At 37.2% G+C, this 26,522-nt stretch overlaps 1 protein-coding gene across 4 annotated transcripts; it reads right to left on the reverse strand.

The window, feature by feature from the left end:
- Positions 1 to 20,093: 20,093 nt before the first annotated feature.
- gpr85 (G protein-coupled receptor 85) lies at positions 20,094 to 24,609 on the reverse strand. Of its 4 annotated transcripts, none has more exons than XM_030150124.1 (3): positions 24,449 to 24,609; positions 20,578 to 23,171; positions 20,094 to 20,524 (listed from the first exon to the last, which is right to left on the reverse strand). In XM_030150124.1, exon 2 carries the CDS (start codon positions 23,018 to 23,020, stop codon positions 21,887 to 21,889), a length of 1,134 nt encoding a protein of 377 aa, XP_030005984.1. In that variant the 5' UTR covers positions 23,021 to 23,171; positions 24,449 to 24,609; the 3' UTR covers positions 20,094 to 20,524; positions 20,578 to 21,886. The 4 variants fall into 4 exon arrangements, with proteins under 4 accessions (XP_030005984.1, XP_030005981.1, XP_030005983.1 ...); XM_030150121.1 differs by having other exon boundaries at positions 20,578 to 23,184; XM_030150123.1 differs by having other exon boundaries at positions 20,578 to 23,184; positions 24,492 to 24,597.
- Between the last annotated feature and the right edge of the window lie 1,913 nt (positions 24,610 to 26,522).

A 26,522-nucleotide genomic window follows, 5' to 3' on the forward strand; every position in this document is an offset into this window, starting at 1 on the left:
TGACGAGACAACACGCAACGAGCGAGTTTATCAGCAACTCTGATCAGACGACACGGAAGTAACGTGCTGCATCGCTATGACGTCCAGATCCTATAAAGTCGGTAGTATCCAGTAATGGAAACGGTCTCTAGGAATAGGACCTGGTATCCAAGTCGAGCCGAGCCAAGTCCAGTCATGCCGGTTCCATGTAGTGGAAATGCAGTATAAGAGGGTTGCAGGGATGCTGAAGCGTATCCCAGCTACCAACGGGCAAAGGCGAGGTACACCCTGGGCCACCGTAAAGGGGGGGTAAACATGACCAATTCATGGGGCCTAGCATTTCCAGGGGGTCCAGTGGATATAGGTTAGAAGTTGTGAAAATTTTGTGTAAGCTCCGCAGTAAAAGAGAGGCGTAGATGTCGGACAGAAGCATAGAAGTCGAATGTTCAAAGTTAGGTTTTATTTTCATTTTTACGCCCGTTGTGGTCGTTACGGTACTTATGAAACACACCCCTATACGTCTAGTTATTACCATGTGTTCATAACCCCCCCCTTTCCCACTCCGATGACAGATTTACAGATAATGTCTTTTCTGAAGGGCCCACAAGGTTTACTTCCCACGGCGTCCATAATTGATAGCAGCGGCCCAGGATTCACCATAGACCTTTCACCAGTTCATCGTAGGGCTGACATACAAACATCTCTCACTTTCACACCTACAGCCAATTTCGGCTTTTTGGAGTAACAAAAGGCTGGGTTGTATTTATAAGAGGAGCCAGGGATTGAACTACCGGCTCTGCAATGTGAGGATAACCCACTCTACTGTCCGAGCCAAAGGTAAGTGTGTTTTTCCATCCCAGTGAAACAGAGCCAGTCTCAGATACACCACTGTCTGATTTTAGTGGCACACCGGTGGCTCTGTTCTGCTCTTTATTACATTCAGAGGGAGTTGACCATCTGGCAACTGTGGCCAAATTAATTTATCAAAGCGTTGTTAATTTGCCAAATTCTTCAGTTGAGCCTCAAAGTAAAGTGAAATATACTGTCATGGACCTGAAACATAAATCTGGCCTCTAAGGCACTCAGACTAGCTCATGATGGAGTAAAACTGCATTTTTCATTTTCTCTGGGTCATAAACCTAAAGTTTTTTTCTTACCTTTTTAATATACTGATAGTCAATGAAAAACATGAAATAATAAAACTGACTATACTGGACATTTTGTGATGTATATTGCATTCAGTTATATTGCAAACACAGAAACAACAGAGTACGCAAACCAGTGGATTTCACATCTCAGCAAATTGGTGTTTATCAAAAGTCATCGCCATTATTCTAATTTATTATTTGGTTAGAAATTAAAGATTTATCATCTTTCAGTAAATGTTCTCTATATGAAACCCAAACTTAAATATAGTGTAAAGTATGTTGCAGTTTGGGTCTCTGCTGTGTTTTACGAATTACCATTACCATACACTTGACATGTTTGAGGGTGATGCATCTGTGGATGTTTGATTTTAATCAGTCCACCATTAGTCCAGTGCCACCAGTACTCAGACTCCAAACAGAAGCTATAACTGCCCAGGGAAGACTCCACTTCAGCACTGGGTTCATTATTTCTCATCATATTGTTGATACTTTTAATTAATATTGTACATGAAAGTGGATTTAGACACACCTTCAACCCAAGTTTGTTATCTAATATTGCTTTCACTACAAATAGCCATTTATTTACAGACTCTGTGGTTGACTGGCAGCGTCCACAAAGGCCTTCATTCTAATTTTTTAAAAGGACATATATTATAATATTTCATATCACATCAAGTGATTTGGTTTTATAAACATTCAGTGTATTCTTAAAGGGGTCATATTTTGCTAAACTCACTTTTATTAGTCTTTGGTTCATTTATTTGTGTGTTTGGACCTTAATAGTTCATAAAGGTTGAATTTGAACCCTCCAGGTGCTGCAAAGCTATCTTTATATTCATTTTAGCAAAAATCGAGCAGATTTCTACAACCTGCTTTAATTCCTGCTTAATTTGTTACATCTATAACTGGTTACATCACAACATTTGCGCATATAAGGTCAAGACTTCTGATGAACATTTCTCCAAGTACGATAAGTAATTGTTTGTCAGCAGCAATGGTTGTAGTCCATACTGAAAATATGTCCAAACTTTGAGCCAGTTACCTAAAATGTTCAGTTGTTGGTTGAATGGGACAGAACAGCACAGCCAGCAACCTGGTGGGGGCGGGGCCTGAAGTGGCTCATGTGCATTTAAAGGGCCAGCGCTCAAAATGACCTTTCTGGTGTCATTACTCAGAAATAGGGTTGAAGATGGACCTGTGGAGTTGAATTAATGAAGAATTCAGACCCAAGCATAGCATTTACAGTTTATACAGACAAGAGAGAAATGTTTTAAAATGTATAATTCCATTTAAAAAAAAAAGCAAAATATCACTCCTTTAAATTATTCTGCCAATAAGAATAACGCTCTCCATTGCAGAGTGTGCTAAACTTTGGCGTAGGATATTCAGTGTTTGTCTCAGTCGTTTAACATTCTTATGTGTCAGTGTTGTTTGTCTGTCTTAACTGTCCTGTTTTCCAGAGCTGTGTTGATGGGCAGTTATCAGCCTGATTGCGCACACCTGCTGGAAGTTGAAGGGCTGGGCCGATAAAAATGGCTCAGTTCCTGCTGCTCTCCCTTCTTCCTCAGCTCACTGATCACAGCTTTTTTGTTTTTCTTAAATAAATCACCTTTTTTTTGCATTCAATCTGGTGTTGTGTCCTCCTTATGTTATGACTCTGAGCCGGTTGTATCAACATGATATCACATTTGCAGTGCTGCAACACACTGTATAAAGCATTATTCACATCTCTACAGCAGTGGTTGATGTACTGTACAGTTTTTCAGGTCTATGATAGGTAAAAATACTGTGTGACACAGCATATAATAATGTCAAAGTAATCCACTATTAAAAATTACTCACTTTACTGGAATATGCAATTAATACATACCTTAATTTTTACATTTATTATTTAACCCTCCGGTATCCGGGTGCGCCTTTTAAGCACACTTTGCACTTCGTTTTAAAAAACTTCATATTATTTTTCACAATTTACATAAGGTTAAAATTCAAAAGTTGTTCATTTTTGCATGATCTTTAAAATTCTGGTCACCAACTAAAATTTGCACATTGTAAACAAAAGAAAATTACAAGACTAACATCTGTCTCTCAAATGTGCCTAAAGTGCACTATTTCTTCCATTTGATATGTATGATTAGGGCTGACCTTGATTTACAAAAATAAAATCAAATTAGAGCAGAACAATAAATCAATATATAATATTTAATAGTTTGATTTATAGCTGTGCCATTTTGGCACACTTGGTGATAGATGCTAGTATTTTTGAACATTTGACCCAGCGCCAAAAATAACAATGCAAATTAACCAGTGTTGGAGTTAATCATTGACATATGCCAGGCTGCAAAATTCAAATGATATGTGATCCTATTTTTATGTAGTGTATTGAAAAAAATATTTTTTTGTGTGTTTTTTGCATCCAAAAAATGGTTTGTTTACATTACAAACACGGCATTTAAAGGGTTAAAAAATGTGACAATTATTGAGTATTTGGCATTTTTATTTACAGCTCAAGTTGATGAAATAGAAAAAAAGTGTAAAAGAATTAAAAACAAACTGTATGAAATTTTTTTTTTTACATTTTTCCACAAGTGTGCCAAAAAGGCACACTTGGTGCTTAGTAAGAGCCTTACTGGACGGGATACCGGAGGGTTAATCTGCTGTAAAATTCACTTTAAAGGTAATCTAATCCAACATTTGGCTAAAATTTACTTAGAGGGTCAAATGAGTGGTCATTTTTGTCAAAAAAAAAAAAAAGTTGTAAGAAATGCATATAACTGTGTTGAAATAATGCTAATCCCTTTGTGCACAGACTACTGATATTCTTTGACAGTGGAAGCTATATTTTCAGAAATATTGGATTTTGAATAGCACGTGTATGTGAAAACTTTTGCTGGTGAACGGACGTGACGGTGGACGGACGTGACATTACCCGTGATGATCTGGTCAGTACCAGTACTTTATTAGTAATAAACTTATATAGTTACTATTGCTAACTATCCTCTTATTCATAAATGTTAGTATTGTGGATCTAAAACAATAACAGCTGACAAAAAAACACAAAATTTGTCAGTGGACGGATGTGCTGTGGTTGTTACAGATCCCGTCATACTGATGCTCGGCAGCCATGTCACCATTTCCACAAATGATCCCTGTGCAAAAACTAGTATCAGAATTATTTATTGTATAGTTTATCATCATACTAAAGAGTAAATAACAATATAGAATTTTTATTTCTTTATAAAAATGCTTATTATTAGAAAACTGTTGATTTAAAAAGTGACGTGTGACATTCTTAATGTATGTAGTGGCGTAACATAAGCAGGATGGATCAGCGCCATACTCCATATTGAACCTGTACAAATAAAATATGTGATATGTGTAAAAATAAAACATGTGATATGTAGGATATTATCTTGTAAGAAAAATTGGGGAATCTAAAAGACTAGAATATTTGTTTTTCAGGTAAATTCAGTTAAAATATAACTTGGCCATTTGTGACATGAAAATATAGCATTAATTGTGATGAAATTGGACATTTTTGACCTGAAAACATAGTTCATATGACCATCAACATGTTGCAACATAACTGAAATACTGTAAATTTGCATAACTTGCATTTACCAACACCAAGTTTCTTTGGGAATTCACTTATATTGATTTTTTTATGCACAAAGACATAAATAAGACCTCTAAGCAAATTTTAGCCGCATTGTATATTTGTAAAACATGGTAAAAACCATGAGTCAGACCTGTGTTGCATGTCATTCTCTGCTCTCTATACCATTATTTCCTGTCTCTATATTGTCAACTTTCAAAGTGTAAAAAAAAAGGCTAAAAAAAAAACCTCTTTAAAATAATCTGGTTGTATATTATGGCCTGTTGTTGTTTTAAACTGGCCAAACTGCACAACATTAATTGACCATCGAGGTTTATGGATTATTGTGTAGACTAATGAAATCTAAGGCTGCCTCATGAATCAACAGAGCACTAACAACTAAATGAAAAGAGAAAATGAGAGGCCGAGTCAAAGAGGGAGTCCACAGAGGAAGTGAGGCAGCCTGGGTTTATGGCTTGCACAACACAATGCAGTGAGACTGCAGATGAGAATATGTCTGTCTTAGGAAGGGAGCAGAGTGGCAGAGAGAAAGATAGAGAGGGAAAGAAACCAGATGAGACTAGTCAGAAATACTTAAGCTCTCACCCACTGATCGACACACTACCTCAGTCTGACAGTTTCATTTTCAAAGCTATTGTGTGCCAATGCGCATTATCAGCCACTGCGGCCTGTTTGAGTATCAACTCTGCTGTCCTAATGAAAACCCCACCAGCGTCAGCGCACAGTTTCATCCCCGAGGCTTCTGAGATTCACGTATTTACTGAAAAAAGTTTCCCCTTACTTTAATTACCCTGTCCTGTGACTGAATTGTGACAAATATAATTCTGTTATGCACCACTTTTTGAAAGCCAAAGGTATCACTTCATAAGCTTATGTGACATCTTCCTTTATTCGCTGCATTTACAGAACCTTGGAGGGTTTTTTTCACTGAATTGTTAGTGTTCTGTTTCTTTGGTTTAGATGACTCAATTATGCATCGATTTATTTTTAGTGTTTTAGTGTCGCTGGGTTCATGTAGGGACAGACAGCTTACAGTCACACAGTGTACAATGAGCTGACAGTGCCGGCGCCTCACTGAACCAGTCCAAGTCACGTACCAAACAGAAACAAGCATGTGCAGTCTACCCAGGGAAGACTTCACTTCAACACTGGGTTAAGTATCAACACACTGCTTTTACAATTTTTGGAAAGTTGTAAATTATTTCACGATTATTAATACTGTTCATGAAAAAGTTCACTACCTGAATGTTGCTTGTATTACAAAAGGAATTTCTGATTGTTTGACAAAGAATTTAAGTATAGGTAAGTACTTCAGTTTAAGCTGTTGGATTTAATTTTTAATTGTTTGCCACTGGTTAATGTTTTCTCTCATGACAGACTTTAGAGGGTATGAGTTTTAGAAACCAAGTGGTTCTGTTGAAACTAATTTTACAGCTGTTAATTAAAATGAAAATAAAGTTAAAATGTTATTCCCCTCAAATCACCATTATAATGATTAATTACTCTGCACAGCTCCTTTAATTAAATTGAATTGACTTCTGCTTTTACTGTTGTCTCTTTCTGCGACTGATGAAACAATGAAGCTACCGATTCAGAAACCTGCTGTTTGAAACAGCTGTTTAGTTGTCTGACACATTTCCCAAAGGGTTCAGTTCAGTGACAACAACAACCAAGAAACGTCATTCTGAAAACATGGTTTGCTGTTTCTTTCTGCCTACACACACAGTAAAACATGTAGGTTGGTCCTTTGCAATTCAGGTATTGTCCCTTATCATATTATGCAGAATATGAAGGCTGCAGTTTTAATTATTTTTCTGTAAGTACCCCACCCCCTGAAGGGGAGGCAAGGAGTACTGTTTTTGGTTTGGTTTGTTTGTTTCTTTGTTTGTTTAACACTTTAGCAGCAAAACTATTGGTTCAATTCATATATATTACATTATAATCTACATTATAGATTGCCAGTGACCCAGAATAGATGTCATTACATTTTTGGGAAAGGTAGGTCAAAATTCAAATTCTGCTTCAATGATTTTTTTTTTTTTTTTAATGTTCCCATTTACTTACAGTTGTGGAAAAAAAAATATTAGACCACCCCTTGTTTTCTTCAGTTTCTTGTTCATTTTAATACCTGGTACAACTAAAGGTACATTTGTTTGAACAAATATCATGATAACAACAAACATAGCTCATAATAGTTTAATTTCGGAGCTGAAATCTAGACATTTTCCATGTTTTCTTGATAATAACCAAAATCACTTCAGTTCTTACATCAATAGCTGTGGCATTGTACTGACAAAAACAGTGCTTTAAGGCATTCCATGTTTTCTTTTCTGTCTGTTTTAGTCACATGATACACGCAGGAGTTAATACTTGATTGCATAACCATTGTTTTTGATGACTTTTGATGGTCTAATCATTTTTTCCATGACTGTATAACGGGAAAAATACATGTGAGGGGCAGGGTTTGTTGTGCCTGGCACCACTTGTTTAGATTGATTTATTTATTCCTCAGGAAAAGAAGAAAAATGGAAATCCAAGTAAATGATGCCCATCAAACAGTAGTTTCACACACACCAAGAAATACCACTGATTTGTATAGATATGTATTTTTATGACACCATTTTGGGCAGTTTATCAAGGACATGTTTTATTTCAGGAAAACCAAAGGACATGCTAATGCGTATTTGTCATATGTGGATGTTTCCCAGTGGAGCTGCAGTCTTCTCTATTAGCCAATGCACGACACCACTGGGACAATTAAGTTACACATCAACAAGGAATCTTTCTTTAACATGCTGACCTCTTTATCTCATATTTGCAATGGAAAGGACATGCTGATGCGCTTTTCTAATAGTGTGTGGTGCTTTGAAGATAAAAATACTTCAAATTTCAGTAAAAAGATGGAACGCTTCAAATGGGTTTTCGTATGTTGCTAAGCAACAACCGGAGCCAAGAATTCCTCTGCTTGGTGCTCTTTGCTTAAAAACATGTCCTTTCTTAATATGTTGTTTAATGGTATTTGCTGAGGTGAGGATTAAACTTACACCAGGGATTACCCAGCAAACAGTCCAATGACTACTGTCACAAACAATATAAATGATCACTTATGATAGACGACAACCTTTAAAATGAATCTGAGATGCAACCTGATTCCACTGCAGCCACCAAAGCTTTATCTGCAGGACACTCCTGTATTATTATGCATGTATTATCCAGTCACCTCCATGTCTGGGAACAATGAGATCAGAGCTCTGGATGAGTAGGTAATCATATCAGTGACACACCAGCCCTCAGCTGCCGAGCCAGCTGCTGATGGAACTGATTACATTAACACTACATTCCCTCCAGTATTTTACCTACTGTTCGCCTGCTAATTCCAAGCATATGAGGTCTATTGTCTGCCGTCTTCATTTTGGCAAATTTTCACTCACTTATTATTGTTATCAAATGTACAAACATAGAGCTAGAATACAGCAGTTGTCACATCTTACATAACTGTACTTCTTGAAGAATAAACATGACTAATAGTCTAAAGCCCTGCTAGCGTCCCCAAGAGGTTGCAACAATCATTATTCACCACAATGCTAGAGTCAGTATTAGAATGAACAAATAAAATATTCACGGTGTTGCTAACCTTACAGCTAATTTGCATAGCTTGTAAACAGCAGTTGTCATGCATAGTTCTATGGGAGATACAGAGAGGCCGCAGTGCTGATATTTACCTATGGAGATGGTACAAGGAGATCCATTTTACTGCAATAGAACTAATATAAAAAACATAAATGCAATTGCCTTTGAAAAACATGGTTTATAAACAGCAAAATAACTGAGAATTGAGGATGAGCGTACAAAGTTAATACAAAGAGAGCAAATATGTAGTAAATCAACACATATACAAATATAAACGCAAATGCAGAAAAAGCATGTGTACAAAAAAAGACATGTTTATGAGTATAAATGTGTGGTGGTATAGGGATTTCTCCTAAGCCTATGACTGTCAATACATCCTGTTATCCATAATGCAGTATATATGAGTTGTTAATGCACCATTTCGAGTAAGAAGGGATCTAAAGATGTTGACAGTTACACATTTCATTGCCTGGCAGTACTGTATGACCTTAATAAAATTAAACATTGCATATTTTCAGTAACAAGTTTGTGGCTAAAAGGAACCCTGTATACTTTATTTACATGCATTAAATTATTTACATGCAAACACTGGAAAAGCCTGTGAACCTGCAAGTTGTTTCTGCACTTCCAGCATTATGTAATTGAAGTGGTTTGAGAGGACAGGAAACAAGAAGTCTACCCCCTTTCATGGACTCATTAACCCATAAAGACCCAAACACCCACCAGTGACACAAACCATCTACAAATATAAACTGTTTAATACCTGTTGATCCACTAATCCTATCAATACATGTAAACTATTGGTGTAAAATACAGTTTGTCATCTTTTCATGGTTACCAGATATGACCCACTTGGATGTTCAGAGACTCTAGTTACCATGGAAACACCATCATCTTCTACAACATTGATTCACCAGTAAAACCCATGGAGTTGGATCAATGACAGTAAATGGAGACACTTGTTTTTACATTCAATTAGCAATATCTTTGCAGAAAAACTACCTTTTTCTTCATTTTTCCCTGTTTTGATATAATTAACTCCAAATTTACTCTGAGTTTTTATAAATATCTACATGATCTGTGAATTAAATATAGGAAAATACATGATTAACACCAAAAAATGCAAAATACTTAGGATTTTATGATATTATGACAATATTGATGATAAATCAGTTAAGAAAGGTAGAAGTAGTGAAAAAAATAATTTGGGAACTGCCACAAAAGTAGCAGTGGGTCTTTATGGGTTAAGTGAGACATGACAGCCTTCAAAAATAGGGTTTCATTTAACATGCAGGAAAAAAAATACAGAAAACCTTGAAACATAACATTAAATTTCTTTCTGAAAACATACAAAATAATACCAGATAATATAACATAATATTGGATAATGTTCTATAAAATACATAGGAGATAGCTGATGATGTAAACCTGACTTGGTAGTTAAGGCTGCAGCCCTCAGCCAGTACTCCAGTATAAATGTTTTTGCTTTTTTTTTTTTTTCATGCCAGACCCAACCATGCATGTGTGCATGGCTCTAAAACACAGGTTATATAATGCATAATTACTCTGCTCCAATCTGATTGTTCAAAGATGTATTCCCACTATGGCTACTACAACAACTCATGTGGCAACTAAGAAATTTTGGGAAGTGAGTTGTCTGTGTGGTAAGTAGGGAAGGAAGCCTTTCAGGAGGAACTAAAACATTATACAGTTCATAAGTGTCACACACAGGACTGTGGACCGAGGAGCTGGCCCACTGCTGGCTAAGATTTAACTTGTATTCAACGTTTGCTGTTCTGAGCTGCTTCTCTTCTTAGCTGGAGGCAATTTTTTCTCTTTCTCTTTCTCTTTCTCTTTCTTTTTTTTTTTGTTTTTTGGCAAAGTAGCATCTTAGCCTCATTGAGTAGTCACAGCAATAAGAGAGGGATGAAGATGTGTTTCCTCAGCTAGTGTCTGAATGTTCATAAGGCAAAATTAGATGAAAACGAGCCATCATAAGACTTTTTTTTTTTTTTTTGGCAATAAGAGACTCGGCAAAGAGGAAAGAGAGAAACATTTAACACAGGTGGATAATAGATTTGTATTTTAAAAAAAATTATAATCACAAGAGAGGTGACTTGTAGTTCACTGTACTTAAACCTTGACTATCATGTTGATAAATGATGGCTCATGCTGGGGCAGAACAGGTCAAAACAGATGACGGCTCATATCTACCTTCATAATGTGGACAGGAGTTTAACTGAAGCTATGATTGGGTAAAATGTTACATTAAAAAAATAAGATAGATACGTTTATTTAAGATACAATAGGCGTATTTAAGTTAAAAAAAAAAAAAAAAAAGCATGTCACAAAGAAAAGATGTATTTATTAACTGTCTATTCAATTCCAGATATGAAATTGTAAATATATATAATTATTACAGACAGCCAGAGCAATCAATACCAGTACAACTGTGAAATCTTGTCTGCACACATATCATGTAAACTACTAATGCAGATCCATATTGTTATAATTTATTGGCTTTACAGGCTTTTTGTTGCCGTATATGAAGTGCCTGATAGCATTTTGCCAACGAAGACCTGGACTTGAGTGTCTGGAGGAATAGCAGCAGTGATTTAGAAGGAAACATTCACAGCACTGCGCTTTGAGGGGCCATGCGCTGTTGTTGATGACTAATGATGATGGCTTTGTGCGGCTTCGCTCAGGGCCTTTCTGTTTCAAGACTATTTTACTGCTTTCCTAACACAAGACCACACAAAAATTAGAGATGCATGAGGAGCTACACCTCATCACAATTAACATGTGGTGCTTCTACAGATTTTACTATTTAAGATAAATGGCATCAGAGGTAAATACCTAGAATATTAAACAGCATTACACAACAGCGTACCCATACCTTCACTGGTGAATAAGCCTATGACGTGCAAATACCAGTAGTGTAGTCAGTCTGGTGTAGACAGCTATTATATCTATGAAGCAAATATACTTCTTCAAGAGGAAAATTGAATGTCTTGAACACGGAAGGTAGAAAATTACTTTTTCACTGTGGTGACCATGTTTATAGTAGAGAGAAACATTTTTAGGTAAGCTACTGGGCCACTTTGTTCCAAAACATCACTTTGGAGGTTTGTGATTACAAATGCAAAAAAAAAAAAGAACAAAAGCAATTTGTTAGTTTCACCCTTTAAAGTATGTAGCACTGTATTAACCCATAAAGACCCAGTATGACCTTTGTGTCAGTTCCCAAATAAATCTTTCTCTCTATTTAACCTTTCCTAAATGATTTCACCATTTTATTATATCATCCTCTGCATTTTTTCAATAAAAATCATCTATTTCCTTATATTTAATTCACTGATTATGTAGATGTTCATCAAATTCAACAATCATTTTATCAAAACAGAAAAAAACTGAATAAAAAGTGACTTGTTCAGTAAAATCTATCATTAACTGAACATAAAACAAGTGTCTCCAACCACTGTCATTTATTAAACTCCATCTGTTTTACTGGTGAATCAATGTTGTAGAAGATGACAGTGTTTCAATGTTAACTACGGAGCCTCTGAACGTCCAAATGGGTCATATCTGATGACCATGAAAAGATAAAAAAACTGCATTTTACGCCAATTATTTACATGGATTGATAGGATTAATGGATCAGAAGTTATTAAACAGTTTATGTCAGTAGATAGTTTTGGTCGACAGTGGATGTTTGAGCATTTATGGGTTAGCTGATAAAAATTAGAGTTGATGGCTGTAGATACGGTGAAATAGAATGTTTACATATAAAAATCCCAGGGGAAAGAGCCTGCTCATCTAAGCTCATTCTTCTCATCAATACATTATATGAAGCAACAAACTAAACAGTAATATTATTGCAAATAATAAGCATATTCAAGGGGTAGTTTTGACATTCAGCTCATGTCTATAGGCAAATAAAGTCCTTATTCAAGACAGAAAAAGTTCTTGGTCATTATTAACATTCTTGTCCTGCAGACAATGTTTTGTTACAGCAGATTATCTCAGAATAATTACCACAAAAAGATGAGTCATCCTTTTCCCACATACACTAACAGATAACAGAAAGTCACAAAAAGATAACGCTATATACTTCTGCAAAGCACATGAAATACAAACCAACAAAAACGTCCTTCTCAATGCACCATTTAATCATGGACCCAGTGTGGATCCTCTGGCAGGTGGATGATCTACGTCTTTTATAATTCTGTGTTTCCTAGGCAACTTAATTTAGCAAATTTTTCTGAACATGACGTGTCTTATTTGCGAGAAAACTCTTCAAAGAAGTGACAGAGCATAGCAAACATGGTAATTAGCTCATACCTTTACATGTAGCGATGTTTAAAAAATGGATAAGACAACAAATGGACAAGACAAGTGGAGGTGACACAGCTATCAGTCAAGTCAGGTATCATCAATCAACAACGCTATCAACACCACTCGACAAATTAAGATGGATGTCAAAAATGGGGATGCATCATCGCATTGATTCTGTTGCACAAATGGAGCATAAATTCAGTGAATTTTAAGTTTGCGCTCTCAGGTTAGAAATTGCCGCCTGTCACCTTCTCAAGGCCCTTTGATCCAGCGGAGGCAAAACATATCCATCCATTTTCTGTCAGGTATGCAAAACTGTAAATGTGGCGAATCCCAAATTCACCCAGCATTAATGATTACCTCTCCATCTCTGACTGAAAGAGATGAAGAGTTCTATTTCCTCCTGCCCATCTCTTTTCAGCTCTAATATCATAAACATCATAGACACAGGCACAGAGGAGGAGGAGGCGAGAGCTTGCTAGACCAAGCCTTTGTGAGCATGACGGGCCTGACTCACAAGAATGAGATGTTTCCAAAAATAAAGGAAGGAGGGAGAGAGAGAGAGAGAGAGAGAGAGAGAAAAAGAGAGACACAGAATGTGCTGAACAGGCTGGAACACAAGAAAACGAGTGGATTAACTCCCGTCCCCACCCCCAACCCCCACCCCCTCTCCAAAAGCCCTTGGATTCATCACAAAACATGGCGAATTAGTGGGAACAAATCGCCTGTATAAACACCTCTAAACACATTCCCCAATTTCCATGACGTAAATATGTGATAAATAAATAAATATGCCATCCACAGAACAACATTATTAAAGCCAAAGAGAGGAAAGCTTTAAAATAACTGCAAAGCGCTAGAGTTCATCTCTTATCTTTTAAATGCATAAACTCTCCTTCAAATTCAGCTTCTATCTCTTTAATATTTATTTGCTATGCTCCTCTGGGGGCCGATGTGCCCCCACTGTGAGCAGATGTAAGCAGTTGGTTATACATTGCAAATAGGCACCATAATGTACATGTTTGGCTTTTCATCATGACAGATTGCCCTCTGCAAATGCACTTCTATGAGAATATGGTCGTTTCAGCCTTCTTGCTGAGAATCATAATACTCTAAAAGCCCCCTATAAGCCACATACCATCTTCTGAATATTTTACTCAGTTAGAAAATGTTTGCAATGCCTGCTAGTTTTGTCAGTTTTACTACAAGCTTGGTGTAATTTGAGTACCATAAGAGTGGAATAAAAGGCTCATTGGTGGAAACCTTTTTTTTTTTGGTCACATGTAACAACCATCAAAAGAAATCGCCACATTCTATTTAATTTTCATGTGACCCAAATATTTCTCCTCCTCTCCACTGACTACCATAGGTATGTCAGCCAGATCTCCTCATTTCAAAGTCTGGGTGCATATGTGTGTGTGTCTGCAGCGCCTGGTGGATAAGATGATTATCTCCATACACTTGCCGACACACAGATACAGAGCGACCACTTGGCTTGGGATTGGTCAGCCTCCCAATTCTGGAGTACGGAAAAAAAAAAAAAAAAAAAAAAAAAAGACTACACAAAAGCAATTCAACCCACACTTATTCTCAGCAGATATTAGCAACAAAAGATGATACAGATGATGGTGCTGATAAATTGTCATCCAGTACATTGTTTCCCCATCAGGACATGGACGGCGTAGCGGGTATCATGGGACCCTTTAATCTAGCATGAAAGACATGGGTAATCCTTGTTGGAGGATTACTCACGACCAGTACACTCTCTCTCTTCACATATTCTAACTTTGGTGTACATGTGCTTAAGTACTAACCCGCCGCATCCACCAATCGCGATCTATCCGTGGCTCCATCACTCATCCTAAGTCTTAGCAGCTAAGGGGACATGTTTACTCACGACTCCCTCTGCAACCAAGAGGATTTAACTGTAAAGAAACACAACCTATGTAATCTTACATTCTGACCTGCACACTACAAACTGCTTCAGCTTTTCCCACTCAACTCAAACATCTGTTTCCAGTGCGATAGCATAATGCTCATTTTACATTACATATTTACATTCCCATAAACAGCTCAGTGGTGTAGGGCTTGCTCTGTTCAACACAAAAGGCTTTGTGCACCTGCAACTCTCACTGCTAAAACATTATGTTTTCGCTTTTTCAGAGCCAAGTCTTTGAAGCTATAAGTACAGCAGCAAAGTACGCACATACCCTGCATCAGCACTGCAAAATTCATATATTTCATTTCCTTTAGAGCAGAGGTCTCAAACATGCGGCCCAGGGACCAAATCTGGCCCGCCAAAGGGTCCGGTCTGGCCCGTGGGATGAATTTGTGAAATGCAAAAATTACACTGAAGATTTGAATCATCTTAATTGAGGTTCCACATACAAACCAATTTAATCTCAAGTAGGTCAGATCAGACTACTCCCTAAGTTTGATTTAATGTCTGTTTAATTTACTGTATCCTGATTTAATACTTGTTTGAGTTCATGGATATTTTTGAAATGTTTTGATGATGATTATGTGTTGAAGATTATGAATTATTGATTTTAAACAAGAAAAGTAAGCAACCTTAACTGTATAGTGTGGTCTGATTATATGTTGTTTTGTAGCAATGAAGTGAGCAGCTTTCTGTCCCATCTAAGTTAAATACTTTATAAATTTGACAGGTTGAGGTGTAATTTACCCTTCTCCTGTCTGGCGCCCAACATTTTTTTTTTTTTTTTGGAGAGACTTCTACGCTACAATACTATGATAATAACCTACAAAAAGTCACAACTCCAAATTTTTCTCTTTGTAAATGTAAACACTGTCATGTCATTTTACTGTATTTACACTAAAATGAACTATCATTTCACAAAAACGCAAATAACCTGAACAAATACGAATATTTTGAAATGTCTGAAGTGCAAGTTTACCAATATTCTGCCTGTTATTAAATGTTTTGTGTGTTTGTTGATCCACTGTGATCTGTAAGTTGTAATTTAAATGTGTAAATGACAAACTGAGACATAATATTGTTAAAATTGCACTTAGTTTTCTTAAGAAGTTTGTTCATGTTATTCACATTGTTTTAAAGGATAGTTGGTAGATGTAAACATTTTCATCTCATAATTTTACTTTTTTCACTCTAAAGCGTAGAGAAAAGGTTGGAGTTAACATTATTTATATATTATTATGCTATTATCTCGCTGGTCCGGCCCACTTCAGATCAAATTTGGCTTAATGAGGCCCATGAACTAAAATGAGTTTGACACCCCTGCTTTAGATGGTGGGACATATTGACATAAGAGTCATGTATGAAGTAGAAAGCATTGCATTGTCATACAATCTTTAGATAGTTTAAACCAAGCAGAAAACCAACATTTCACAGAAAGTGTATTTTCACACACAACAATCATGCACAGAAAACCATGAGGCTTGTGTCTGTAACCCACCAATGTGCAAATAAAACATTACCACTGACATGCAAAGAGTAACACGAGCATAAAAATCAACCTAGTGCATACAGGTGTGATGCCAAATATAGAACTAAGTCCTCCTTCTCAAATTTTGCTCCTAGCAGATTTCCAGAGAAATGATTCAACTACTGAATCTCACATAACAGGAGAAAGAAAAAAAATACTGTTTAAATATGCAGGACGGAACCTTTGAAGCTCCATCCGCAATTTAATCAGTTAATATTTAAAGCAGGGATATTCTTTATATAAGGCATTTGCATGATGGGCTGCAGGAGTTGGGAGGAAAGGAGGGGTGGAGGTTGTTGGAAATGGAGACGTGAACACTGGGATATTATGTGGAGGAATCTTTATCCACTTGCAAATTTTTTTTTATCAGACATCTCATTGATCATTGGTATTCAGAGGCCTGTGCTGCCGATAATAGCTTGTCAGACAATAAATGCAACAACATTTTTTCTCCCCAAGACCGCCCCCCTGGGAGTAGAAATCATCATTATGTTCTGTTTTATTGGCCATCTCTCCTCCCGTATCATTACCTAATGCCACCTTATTCTTCCGTATCTTGGGTGAATGTTACAGGACCATAGACGACATTAGGATTTTTGTTTGTGACTATACAAATAATAAAGACAGAGCTGAAAAGCAGCTTTCTTCCAAATTCTGCACATGTACACAGCATAATAATACAAAAAAAAAATCTGTTAGAGTAATCCAGCTTGTTACTAAAAGGATTTGCTTACTTTGTCCCAGATGGTTTAGTGACCTTTTGTGTTTATGTCTAATGACTTTGGAAAATGACTGACCATTATACAAAATATAAACAATGGATTATGAGTAGACATAAATCAGGGTAGAATTAAGCACTAACAGCAGCATAGAGCAGAAAAAAAGAGGATATTTCACACATGTACACATATAGACACACACTCACACACTATGAAGGCAACATTTGGTACTTGCACGTTATCATTCATTTGACCGTTACCAATTTGCCGTGGCACATTAGTCACAAAGCTGTAAAACCATTAGAGAGAAAACCACTGCAGCCCTGCACTTTGATGACTGTCAACCATGTAGTTATGCAGATGAGTTTGCCAAAGAGAACTATTTGGCTTCACAGACTGTTCTGACACACTGGAAGTGTATTGACCTGTTTGAAGACAAACATGAAAACCTGCAGCCACATACTATGCAGAGGTGCACAAAACAAAACACACAAAGAGTAATAATCGTTTGAACAACCTACGGAAAAAAGCCGAGGAAATACATTGTAGGTAAATGTCATTTCACAAAACAAAATGAATGCCCTGGAGAAATTATGCAAAACATATTGTGCCATTATATTTCTAGCTTGGTTCTCAGGCAAACACAGTCACAATCAAACAAATATGCAGTGCAGGGTGATGCCAAGACAGAAAGCAATTCTTCCTTTTTCCTGAGTAGCTTGTCAGAAGATTAAGTCGTCCACTTTATATCATTCAAGGCAGCTTTCCATATTTGAGTGCTTCTCAGCACAGACCCTTACTGCACTTTAATTAAGGTTTGGCGTACATTATACAAATAGAAAATGCTTAAGAGTGCAGAAAGGCTCACATTAGATGAGCTTTTCCCCCCTTTTAGAAAAAGCCAATGTTTCTCAGTCAACAGATGGTATTTACTCAAATTATAGATAGCAAATGAGGGCTAGGGTGAGATGCTTTTTTCAGAGCCCATTGGCAGTCCATTAAAAAACTGAAATTGTCTACGCAAATCCTGCGAGATACAAGGAGAGTGACATGGAATTAGGGATGGTTGTCTTATTCATTGGCAGCCAAAATCCAATAGAAAATCTTCTGATCATTCTATGAAAAGTATTTCCAGTAAAGCATTATAATTGCCTCACGAAAGTGAAGCACACACCAGTTTTCTTTCTTCCATGATCTAAACGATGTTACAGCATCCTAATTGCTTTGATTATGAACAATATGCTTCTCCATGTTTCTCAGTAGAGATGGTACCTTGGAGGGAAAATAGTTCAATATGAGCGCTTGTCTGCCGCTTTCAAGCCGACCACCTCTGCCTGTCATCTTCACTCAGACGTGGAGAGAAACAGAATTACTAGGGCACTCAAATAAACATATGAGAAAATGGGCCAGTGCTCAAAAGTGACACCATTTTTTTTTTTTTTCATTTGCATATGCTGAATGAGGCTAAAATATACATAAGTGAGATGTTAATGCATGCTCCATTTCAAATTGCACAGTTTCAGTCTCAGAGTTAAAGATTAAATCCCACAAAATGTCATGTCTGGTTTCATCAACGACTACCTCATTCCACCCCTCAATTGTAAGAAGCATTGGACAAAAAGATTTCTACTGAATATGTAACAAAAGCACAATGGCACAGCGAAAAAAAAAAAAAAAAGAACATTTAGGAAAACAACACCCAAAGTACTTGATGATTTCTAACCATCACTTTCACAACATTGAACAGAGAAATTTCAATCAGTGCTTTCAAAACATTTGACTTGGCCCTCCAGGGTCCAAACTGGAATGATCAATGTCCAGAATAAAACAGTAATTGTAAAGCATGTAATGAAAATGGATCCCTGATAGATATTTCCCATCAACACAACTTGCATGCCCAATGCAATTACCTGGAGTGTTTACAAGCCATTTCAGCATCATATATATTTATTTTTTTATGTTTTGTTCTCAGGCACCCAGGTTCAGGTCATTTCTGAACAGAAACAATATAAAATAGTTAATTAGAAATCTTGTGTTCTGATGGGCAGCCTGTATTCATGGATGCACATTTTGGCTTTCAGACATTGACAGAATATTGCAACTATATAAATATATAAATATAAATAAATAAATAAATAAATAAATATATATATATATATATATATATATATATATATATTTTTTTTTTTTTTTTTTTTTTTTTTTTTTTTTTTTTACCCTCAGCTTTTGAATAAACACACCTTATGGCCGTCATTTGCCTTACAGATATTTTAAACAAAGGGAGCACTATTGCCTCAAGTTCCCTCCAACCCATATTTTACATTAAATTCAAACAAAATTTTGATTTTTTTTTTTCCTGAAGAAGCTGAAGAATGCCAAAATATAAATGAAACCCCTTTTTTTAAAAATTAATTTTATATTTTTCAATCATCTTGCACTTTCAATAGTAATATTCTTATTAAATGGATGGATATTTGATATGAAAACCTCAATTGTTAACATGTTCAGATTTCTTCTTTTTTTTTTTTCCCAATTCCCATTGTGTGCACATCAATGTGACCTTAACAGTGAGAAAAGAGGACAAACCTATGTCATTTGTGGCTACAGGGCACACTGGAGGGTATCCATTAATCCTGAGTGGTTTGCAATTATTCCATATTCCAGATGCATATATCAAATCTGCAATCCAGTGGCATACCATTTTAAAATAGAATGGAAAACTGGGTGAGTGTCCCCCAAATATATTCATAGATATTTTCACTCCTGTTAAAAGTCAAACACACTTTAAATTCATTGACAATATTGAGCATATATTCTGATTTGACAAGGTGTCTCAGGTTCTGCAAATGACAAAAGACTGTTTTCCAAAGGAGGCATATTTAAGATTTTCATTCTTTTCTCATTGACAGACTGTTAGTAAAAACAGAAATGACACATTTATGTAAAATCCTAGTAGAAACACCATCTCTCATGAGCATATTAAACACAAAATATTGAAATATTCAACAGTGGTGTTAAAAGACTGAGCATTCATCATGATTATCCCCGTATTCATTTGCTGTGTTTTTTTTTGAAAGACGCCTTATGAATTAAGTTGGAAAAATCACATTATAGATCTAAAAATGCAGGGGTTTTATCTATATTATCCATTTGTTGGAATTGGTACATGATCTTCAACCAATGAGAGGGATAAAAACAATTTTGCAAAATGGAAACTTTTTATTTTCAAAAAGCAACAGATTACACAGTTAACTTTCAGCAAATGCAGTCCTAACTGAAACTGTACTCACATTCGGGACTTCAAAATGAAAGACTCACATACTTACACACAATCTATCTATAATATACAAAAAAGAATAGATAATAAATATTAAAATGGCCACAAGAGAAAAAAGTAAGTCATTGAAAACAATCAGTAGAGAGCAAATGTAGGGAAAGTAGAAACAAGACAGTGTGCCTTAAATGTCTTTTTTTTTTCTTTAACATTTTTTACAAATTGTGCAAGATTTCATACTAAGGCTCTGGTCTTGAAGTGACTGTTGTCTGATCCACACAGCACACACACACACACACACATAGTCTGATAAATACACACACACACATCCAGTTACACACACACACACACACCCTCTCTCTCTCTCTCTCTCTCTCTCTCTCTCTCTCTCTCTCTCTCTCTCTCTCACACACACACACACACACACACACGCTCTCACACACTCCCTGTGCTATGAGCACTCTGTGGGGTGTAGCAAACCATTGCAGAATAAAAATGGGCTGCTCAGTGTATGGCCCGTGATGCTCATGGGAGTGGACCAGCTTTTAAAATGGACATGCACTTCACATTGATGTGAAAAAAGAAAAACTCCCTTTGCATCTAAAGAAAGACTTCTTAAGAGTGAAGGAAATAAAAAATAACATGACAATATCATAACCATTAAGGCAAGAACACCCGGAGTGGCATCAGCAATACTGTAACAATATGATAGTGTTTAGGTACATGGATATGATGAAACATTTAACTACTTCTTCAATGTCTTTTTTAAGCACAAGGTTGATCTTAAAAGCAACTTTTTTAAAAATCCAAACATCACTTCATCTTTTTTTCCTCTTTTTTTGTAAAAGGTGATAAGAAAATAACAATGCCAGACACTAGGGACATATGGATCATAAAACTACAAGAAATAATTTCTAGTTTTAAGTTGCAACTTCAAAACCACACATTGTAAATCCCCATCGTTAAGCCCCCACCCAGTAAATGAAAAAGATATCACTTACATTAAAACCATTTTATCCTCTTGTGATGGTGTATTCCAACAGTCAACAAGTTTTGCTTTACTTACAGCGATTGTGTAGTCTGTTGCAAATTAAAGCATTCATTGTTTAGTTTGGAAAAAAAGAGAAAAAGTTGTCCTTGCAATGCAACTGGCAACTGTTGACCAAAAAAGCATCTTTACATCTTCTTTTTAGTGCAACTCTTAAAATGTAAAACATTTCCAGTGATTCCTTGAGAGGTATCATTTCTTTGTTTTATGTTCTTTTTCTTTTTCTTTTCATATTTTATGTATGTCACACCTTACATATGTACGCATCTTCAAAATATCCAAAGCAAGAGGTTTTGTTTTCATTGTTTTGTCAAATCTTTTTTCTTTTTTTTTTTTCAACTTTTTGCTTCTCTGCGTCATCATGGCCTTCCACAATGTCTGTTTACTAGAACATTAAAACAGGAGGAGATCCAAACCTCCAACATATTCCATTCCCTTCAGCCTCCATGTTTGATACGTTTGATATTCAATCAACTTGGCAGAGCCTTGTGATTGGCAGTTCACCTTCTACCTCTGAAAAGAAGGGTTAGGAGAAGGAGGAACAGGAGGAAACTGGAGGATGAAGAGAAGAGAGAGAGAGAGAAAGACAGAGTGCGCTGTACAATGGGAACAGATCAAGATCAATCTGGGCAATAGAGACAAAGATGAGAAAAAACCCACAGCAAAACCTTCATATAACGCAGTAAGGTTCCCTTGGTAACCTGGATTTTCTGCAGTAGAGGAGAGTGGTGCTGAAGCAGCGCCGGAGCTCCCTGTTGGAGAAGATGCAGATGAAAGGATTGACCCCAGCCTGGGCAAAGCTCATCCACACGGCCGCTGTCAGGTAGCCCCCGGGGACAACAGGGCCCCTTGCAAACACCCTCCAGTAACAGGCTACCAGATAGGGCCCCCACAGAGCCAGGAAGAAAAACGTCATGATGTAGAACATCCTACTAATTCTCTTCTCCGTTTTGAATTCATCCAACACCAGTAGACGCCTGCGGCCCGCTGCGTTGCTGTTCTGCCTGATACCCAGCAAAGTAGGCGGGGTGGGGCCTCGACCAAATCCAGCCAGCCAGTTAGCCGCTGCCTGCCCGCTGGCCCCTGGCCCGTGGAAGGTCCAGTTCTGGCTGACTGCAGGCACGAACTGGACTGGTTTCATCTTTCGACGATCATGGACGAAGAAGATGAGCTTGAGGTAAACCAGCTGTGTGGCCAGGAGGATGAGCGCCAGCAGGAGCATGAAGCCCAGAGAATCATTCGCCCTAAAGGAGCGGTGCTGGAATGTGCATTGGTCCTCCTCCCGTATAAAAGAGTACGTCCCTACATCTAGCACCGGCGGGAATGCCATAGCAACAGACAACGTCCAGACCATACAGATGACAGCCAGACAGGTCCAGAAGGTTAGCCTCTTGGTGTAGAAACGATGATGTGCTATGGCCAGGTAGCGAGTGACACTGACACAGAAGAGCATGAATGCCGTATGGAAACAGGAGAGCACCCCCAGGAAGGCAATCACTTTACAGGTCAGCGTGCCGTAGGTCCAGGCAGATCCATTCTTAACCGAGGTGAAGACAAAGGGGAAGCAGATGGCGGAACGCAGGATATCAGAGGCGCACAGGTCCAGCAGGAAATAGTAGGGCGCTCTGTGCAGGCTCTTGTCTTTAACCAGCAGGATGGAGATCAGGAGGTTCCCAACCACACCGACTCCAATGATGAAACCCAGAGAGGTCAGTTTGAGGAACGTGGCAAGAGGAGAGACATTCTGCAAGATGGTGTGGTCCCCTGCATGGCTATAGTTCGCCATAGATGGAGGAGGGATCATAAAGATAGCGGAATAGCTTCAGCCAAGTATCATGATCTAGAGGTGGCAGGGGGATGCGTTAGATCCATTTGGCGGTGTGCTTTGAAGAGGTTTCCAGGCATATAGGCAACCTCTCCTCTAAGGCATCCTTTGTTCCTTTGTCTCATCACACCTAAAAAAAATCCCTGAAAAATATTATCCACCAATCAGCATTCAGTGCCATACAACAGCTGCATTGTTTTCAGTTGCACTTGCTCAGCCTAGAATGTGATAAACAATAATTTTGTTCTGTCTGTCTGTCTGTCACTGATTTCTTTCTTTTCTTTTACATTTTAACATGTAAGATGCCAGAGTGCAGAGCTCAGCCCAAGATTAAACACTTTTGTCAAGAGACAGAAACACAGACAGACAGCGGTGAAGCATGATGAGACTAAAGCACAGTAATAAAATTTTACTTCAGATGGCTCAGATGGAATTTCCCGAACAAAAGCACCATGACAGGAAAAAAAAAAAATAGAAAATAAAAATACAGACAAGCTTTCAAAAAGAGGCGACGCATTTTATCCGCCTGTGTCGGGTTATACTGAAAAACCTCCGTTTGGATATTCCTCCTTTTCATTTTTCTTTTACATTTTAGCGCACTGTGAAACATTAGGGGGGGAAATGCAGTCCAAAATAAGCTCTTGATCACACCCTCCACCCTGCAGAACAGAGGAAGGTTCTCTAAAGCAGTGGATGCCTCGAATAAACTCGCCCCTGCCTTTATGCATTGTGAAAAATCGACGAAGGGTGCATACATAATAAAGCATCCATGTTTTTGTCTGATTAAAGGTTAACTGGATTACGGGTCTTACGTTAATAAGCAGTGTTCTCATTAGGGCGTTTATTGAGCTTGCCTCCATTTTCCAGATCAGTTTTATATGACTAATTATAAGAGTTAAGGTAATATACTGAGTAATGCTGACACTAAACACCGCATGTCGACAATTTGCTTGTTAATGCGCGGGTGTGATTATCGTCGGGATGGACTACAAAAAGATGCTGAGAGATAACAATAATAAGCTCGATGGTGACAGTGTTATGGGGCTGTCCTTAGTGGGTGCTCGCCTTTTATTTAGGACTAAAAAAAAACTAAATATTTGAGGACATTTATTGTCATAAATATTGCTTACTTACGCGTTAATCGCCTATGCATCCTCCGACCAATCTCTTACACGCGCTTAATTCCGACAGATTTCAACCCAAAATCAAAAACACATCGCAGGATAACATCGCCGATGTTGCATCCAAATCGGTAGACGGCTGGATAAAGCATAACAGTGTAGCGGATCCGCACGTCCATTAGACTAGAATAATTTCCAAGTCGCCGCTATGAATTGCCACCACACAAGACAAGGCCAAAACAAAGATGACACAGACAGCCGATCGCAAAATCAATCAAACCCCTACCTGTTGATAATCCTACTTCGTCTCCCTCCTGGAGGTTATTTACATTGCACAAGTCGGATTTTGCTGTTTAAAAAGCCTGATTTGTTGCCTGCCCCCTTTTTTCCTCCACGGTGAATATCCTACAGTAAACGGAGCCGAGTGCGCATGCGCTCTGCATCCCTATTTGTGATCCAAGACGCGTCTTGTGTCTTGTTGCAGCAGCAGCAGCAGCAGCAGCAGCAGCCCCGTCTCTCACGGTAACATCTGCTCGACGGGGCCGCTGCTGGACGGCAAAGCGTCACAGCAGTAGGCTTCTCAATATTTCCTCTGGTGTTTCAGATCACTACAGTTCTGACTGCTTTACAGCTACACCTCAGCCCATTTGAATGGATAGAAACACCAACACAGGGTATCGCATCATCATCATCATCATCATCATCATCATCATCATCATCATCATCATCATCATCATTTAAGAATTTAATATGGTTGGATCATCTAATCTTGAATCAATAATTCACTGGTTAACTTTCATACCTCCACTATCAGCTTCATTACATTTGTTTCCACTCTTGGGTATAATATGGGTCTGAAATGGGGACTTCCTTTTATTGTGCTCATACATGTTTCACTGCAAACAAAGTGAGGGGTTAAATCAGGCAGTCTGGTTCACCTCAAGGTAAAAAGAATTTCCTGTACTGTATATGCATAATTGACAAGCACTTTGCACACTGATGTTCATTCTGCATGGGCAGCATGATAAATTCATAGGATTTGATTTCTGAAACATGTATAGAGAGCTGTGATGTCAGTGGTGTAACAAGTGAACAATGATTCAGTCATCCAGATATACACCAATGTACACACTGGGACACACATGCATTAAATACAGCTGTGAGTGGCTTTGTGTTTACCTGTGTTATCAAATATTCAGTGTCTGTTAATTGTTGCATACTGATCTAATTTTCCTTGTTTTATGATGTGGAAGTTCAACATGGTACACATCACACTGGACAATACATGTAATAAGTCACATACTGTACACTGATATGGATGAACGGCTAAAATATAATGATCTAACATACTGTACTTGTGCTGACCTCTTGATACAGCTAAATATACTTCTGTGAAAGTTGTCTAAATGAATCAGTCATTGACATAAAACCTTTATTTTTTGATGTATATATATATATATATATATATATATATATATATATATATATATATATATATATATATATATATATACACACACACTTTATGATGTATTGATATAGTAAACAATTACCTTGTAAAAATAAGCATAGTACCTAAAGACAATAATGATAGTCTCACAGTAATACACTTATTTTTACAAGGTAATATTGTTTACTATATTAACAAAACTTTTCTTCTAAATTTAATTTAAAAAATTGAATGAATTAAATTATCATCTCCAGTAAGTTTATGCAGATCACTACAGTAAATCCACAACAGTTGTTTCAGTAGCCTGCTTTAAGACCAACTGTGGAAACTCAATTTTCCATTATTTCATGTTGGAGAAACCGTATACAAAGAACATCACTATTTCCAAAAATAACTGAGACTATACACTCAAGTTTGCTGCTAAAAGTTCAATTCAGCTTTGGAAGTAAAACATGGGTCACTGTAACAGAGGAGTGGACGATTTAGTCATAAATGTCACTTAATAACATATTTGGGTTTACTTGTGTGTAACTGTGTGTAAACAGGAAAAAGGACACTTTGCTTTACAAATTTAATAAAAGAATAATAAAAATGAGCAGCTGTAGCCTATATATTTGCTCAGTAACATGTAACATAAATATAAAAACACATCTAATGTTGAAAAACAATCTGAAAGCAATTCATATTCCAAGAACAGACCAGAAAAAGACCTAAATCACAGTCAGTCTAATTATTTCTTAAATTGGCTCTAAACAACTTTTAACAGGTGATTTATTTGAAGCTCTTAGCATTAAACACATTCCCTTATTTTCATTCTGGGTCAAGAAAAACATGAAGAAAAGCATACTCTGAGTGACAATGACAGATGAGCATCAAATAAAGAAATGCATTCATCTCATGTCTATAGCCA

The sequence above is a fragment of the Sphaeramia orbicularis genome, chromosome 12 (genome assembly GCF_902148855.1).
Source record: "Sphaeramia orbicularis chromosome 12, fSphaOr1.1, whole genome shotgun sequence".
Lineage (NCBI taxonomy): Eukaryota > Metazoa > Chordata > Actinopteri > Kurtiformes > Apogonidae > Sphaeramia > Sphaeramia orbicularis.

What these genes read in the sequence shown, in the direction of transcription:
- gpr85 (XM_030150124.1), bottom strand. Translation starts at nt 23,020, where the DNA reads ATGATCCCTCCTCCATCTATGGCGAACTATAGCCATGCAGGGGACCAC.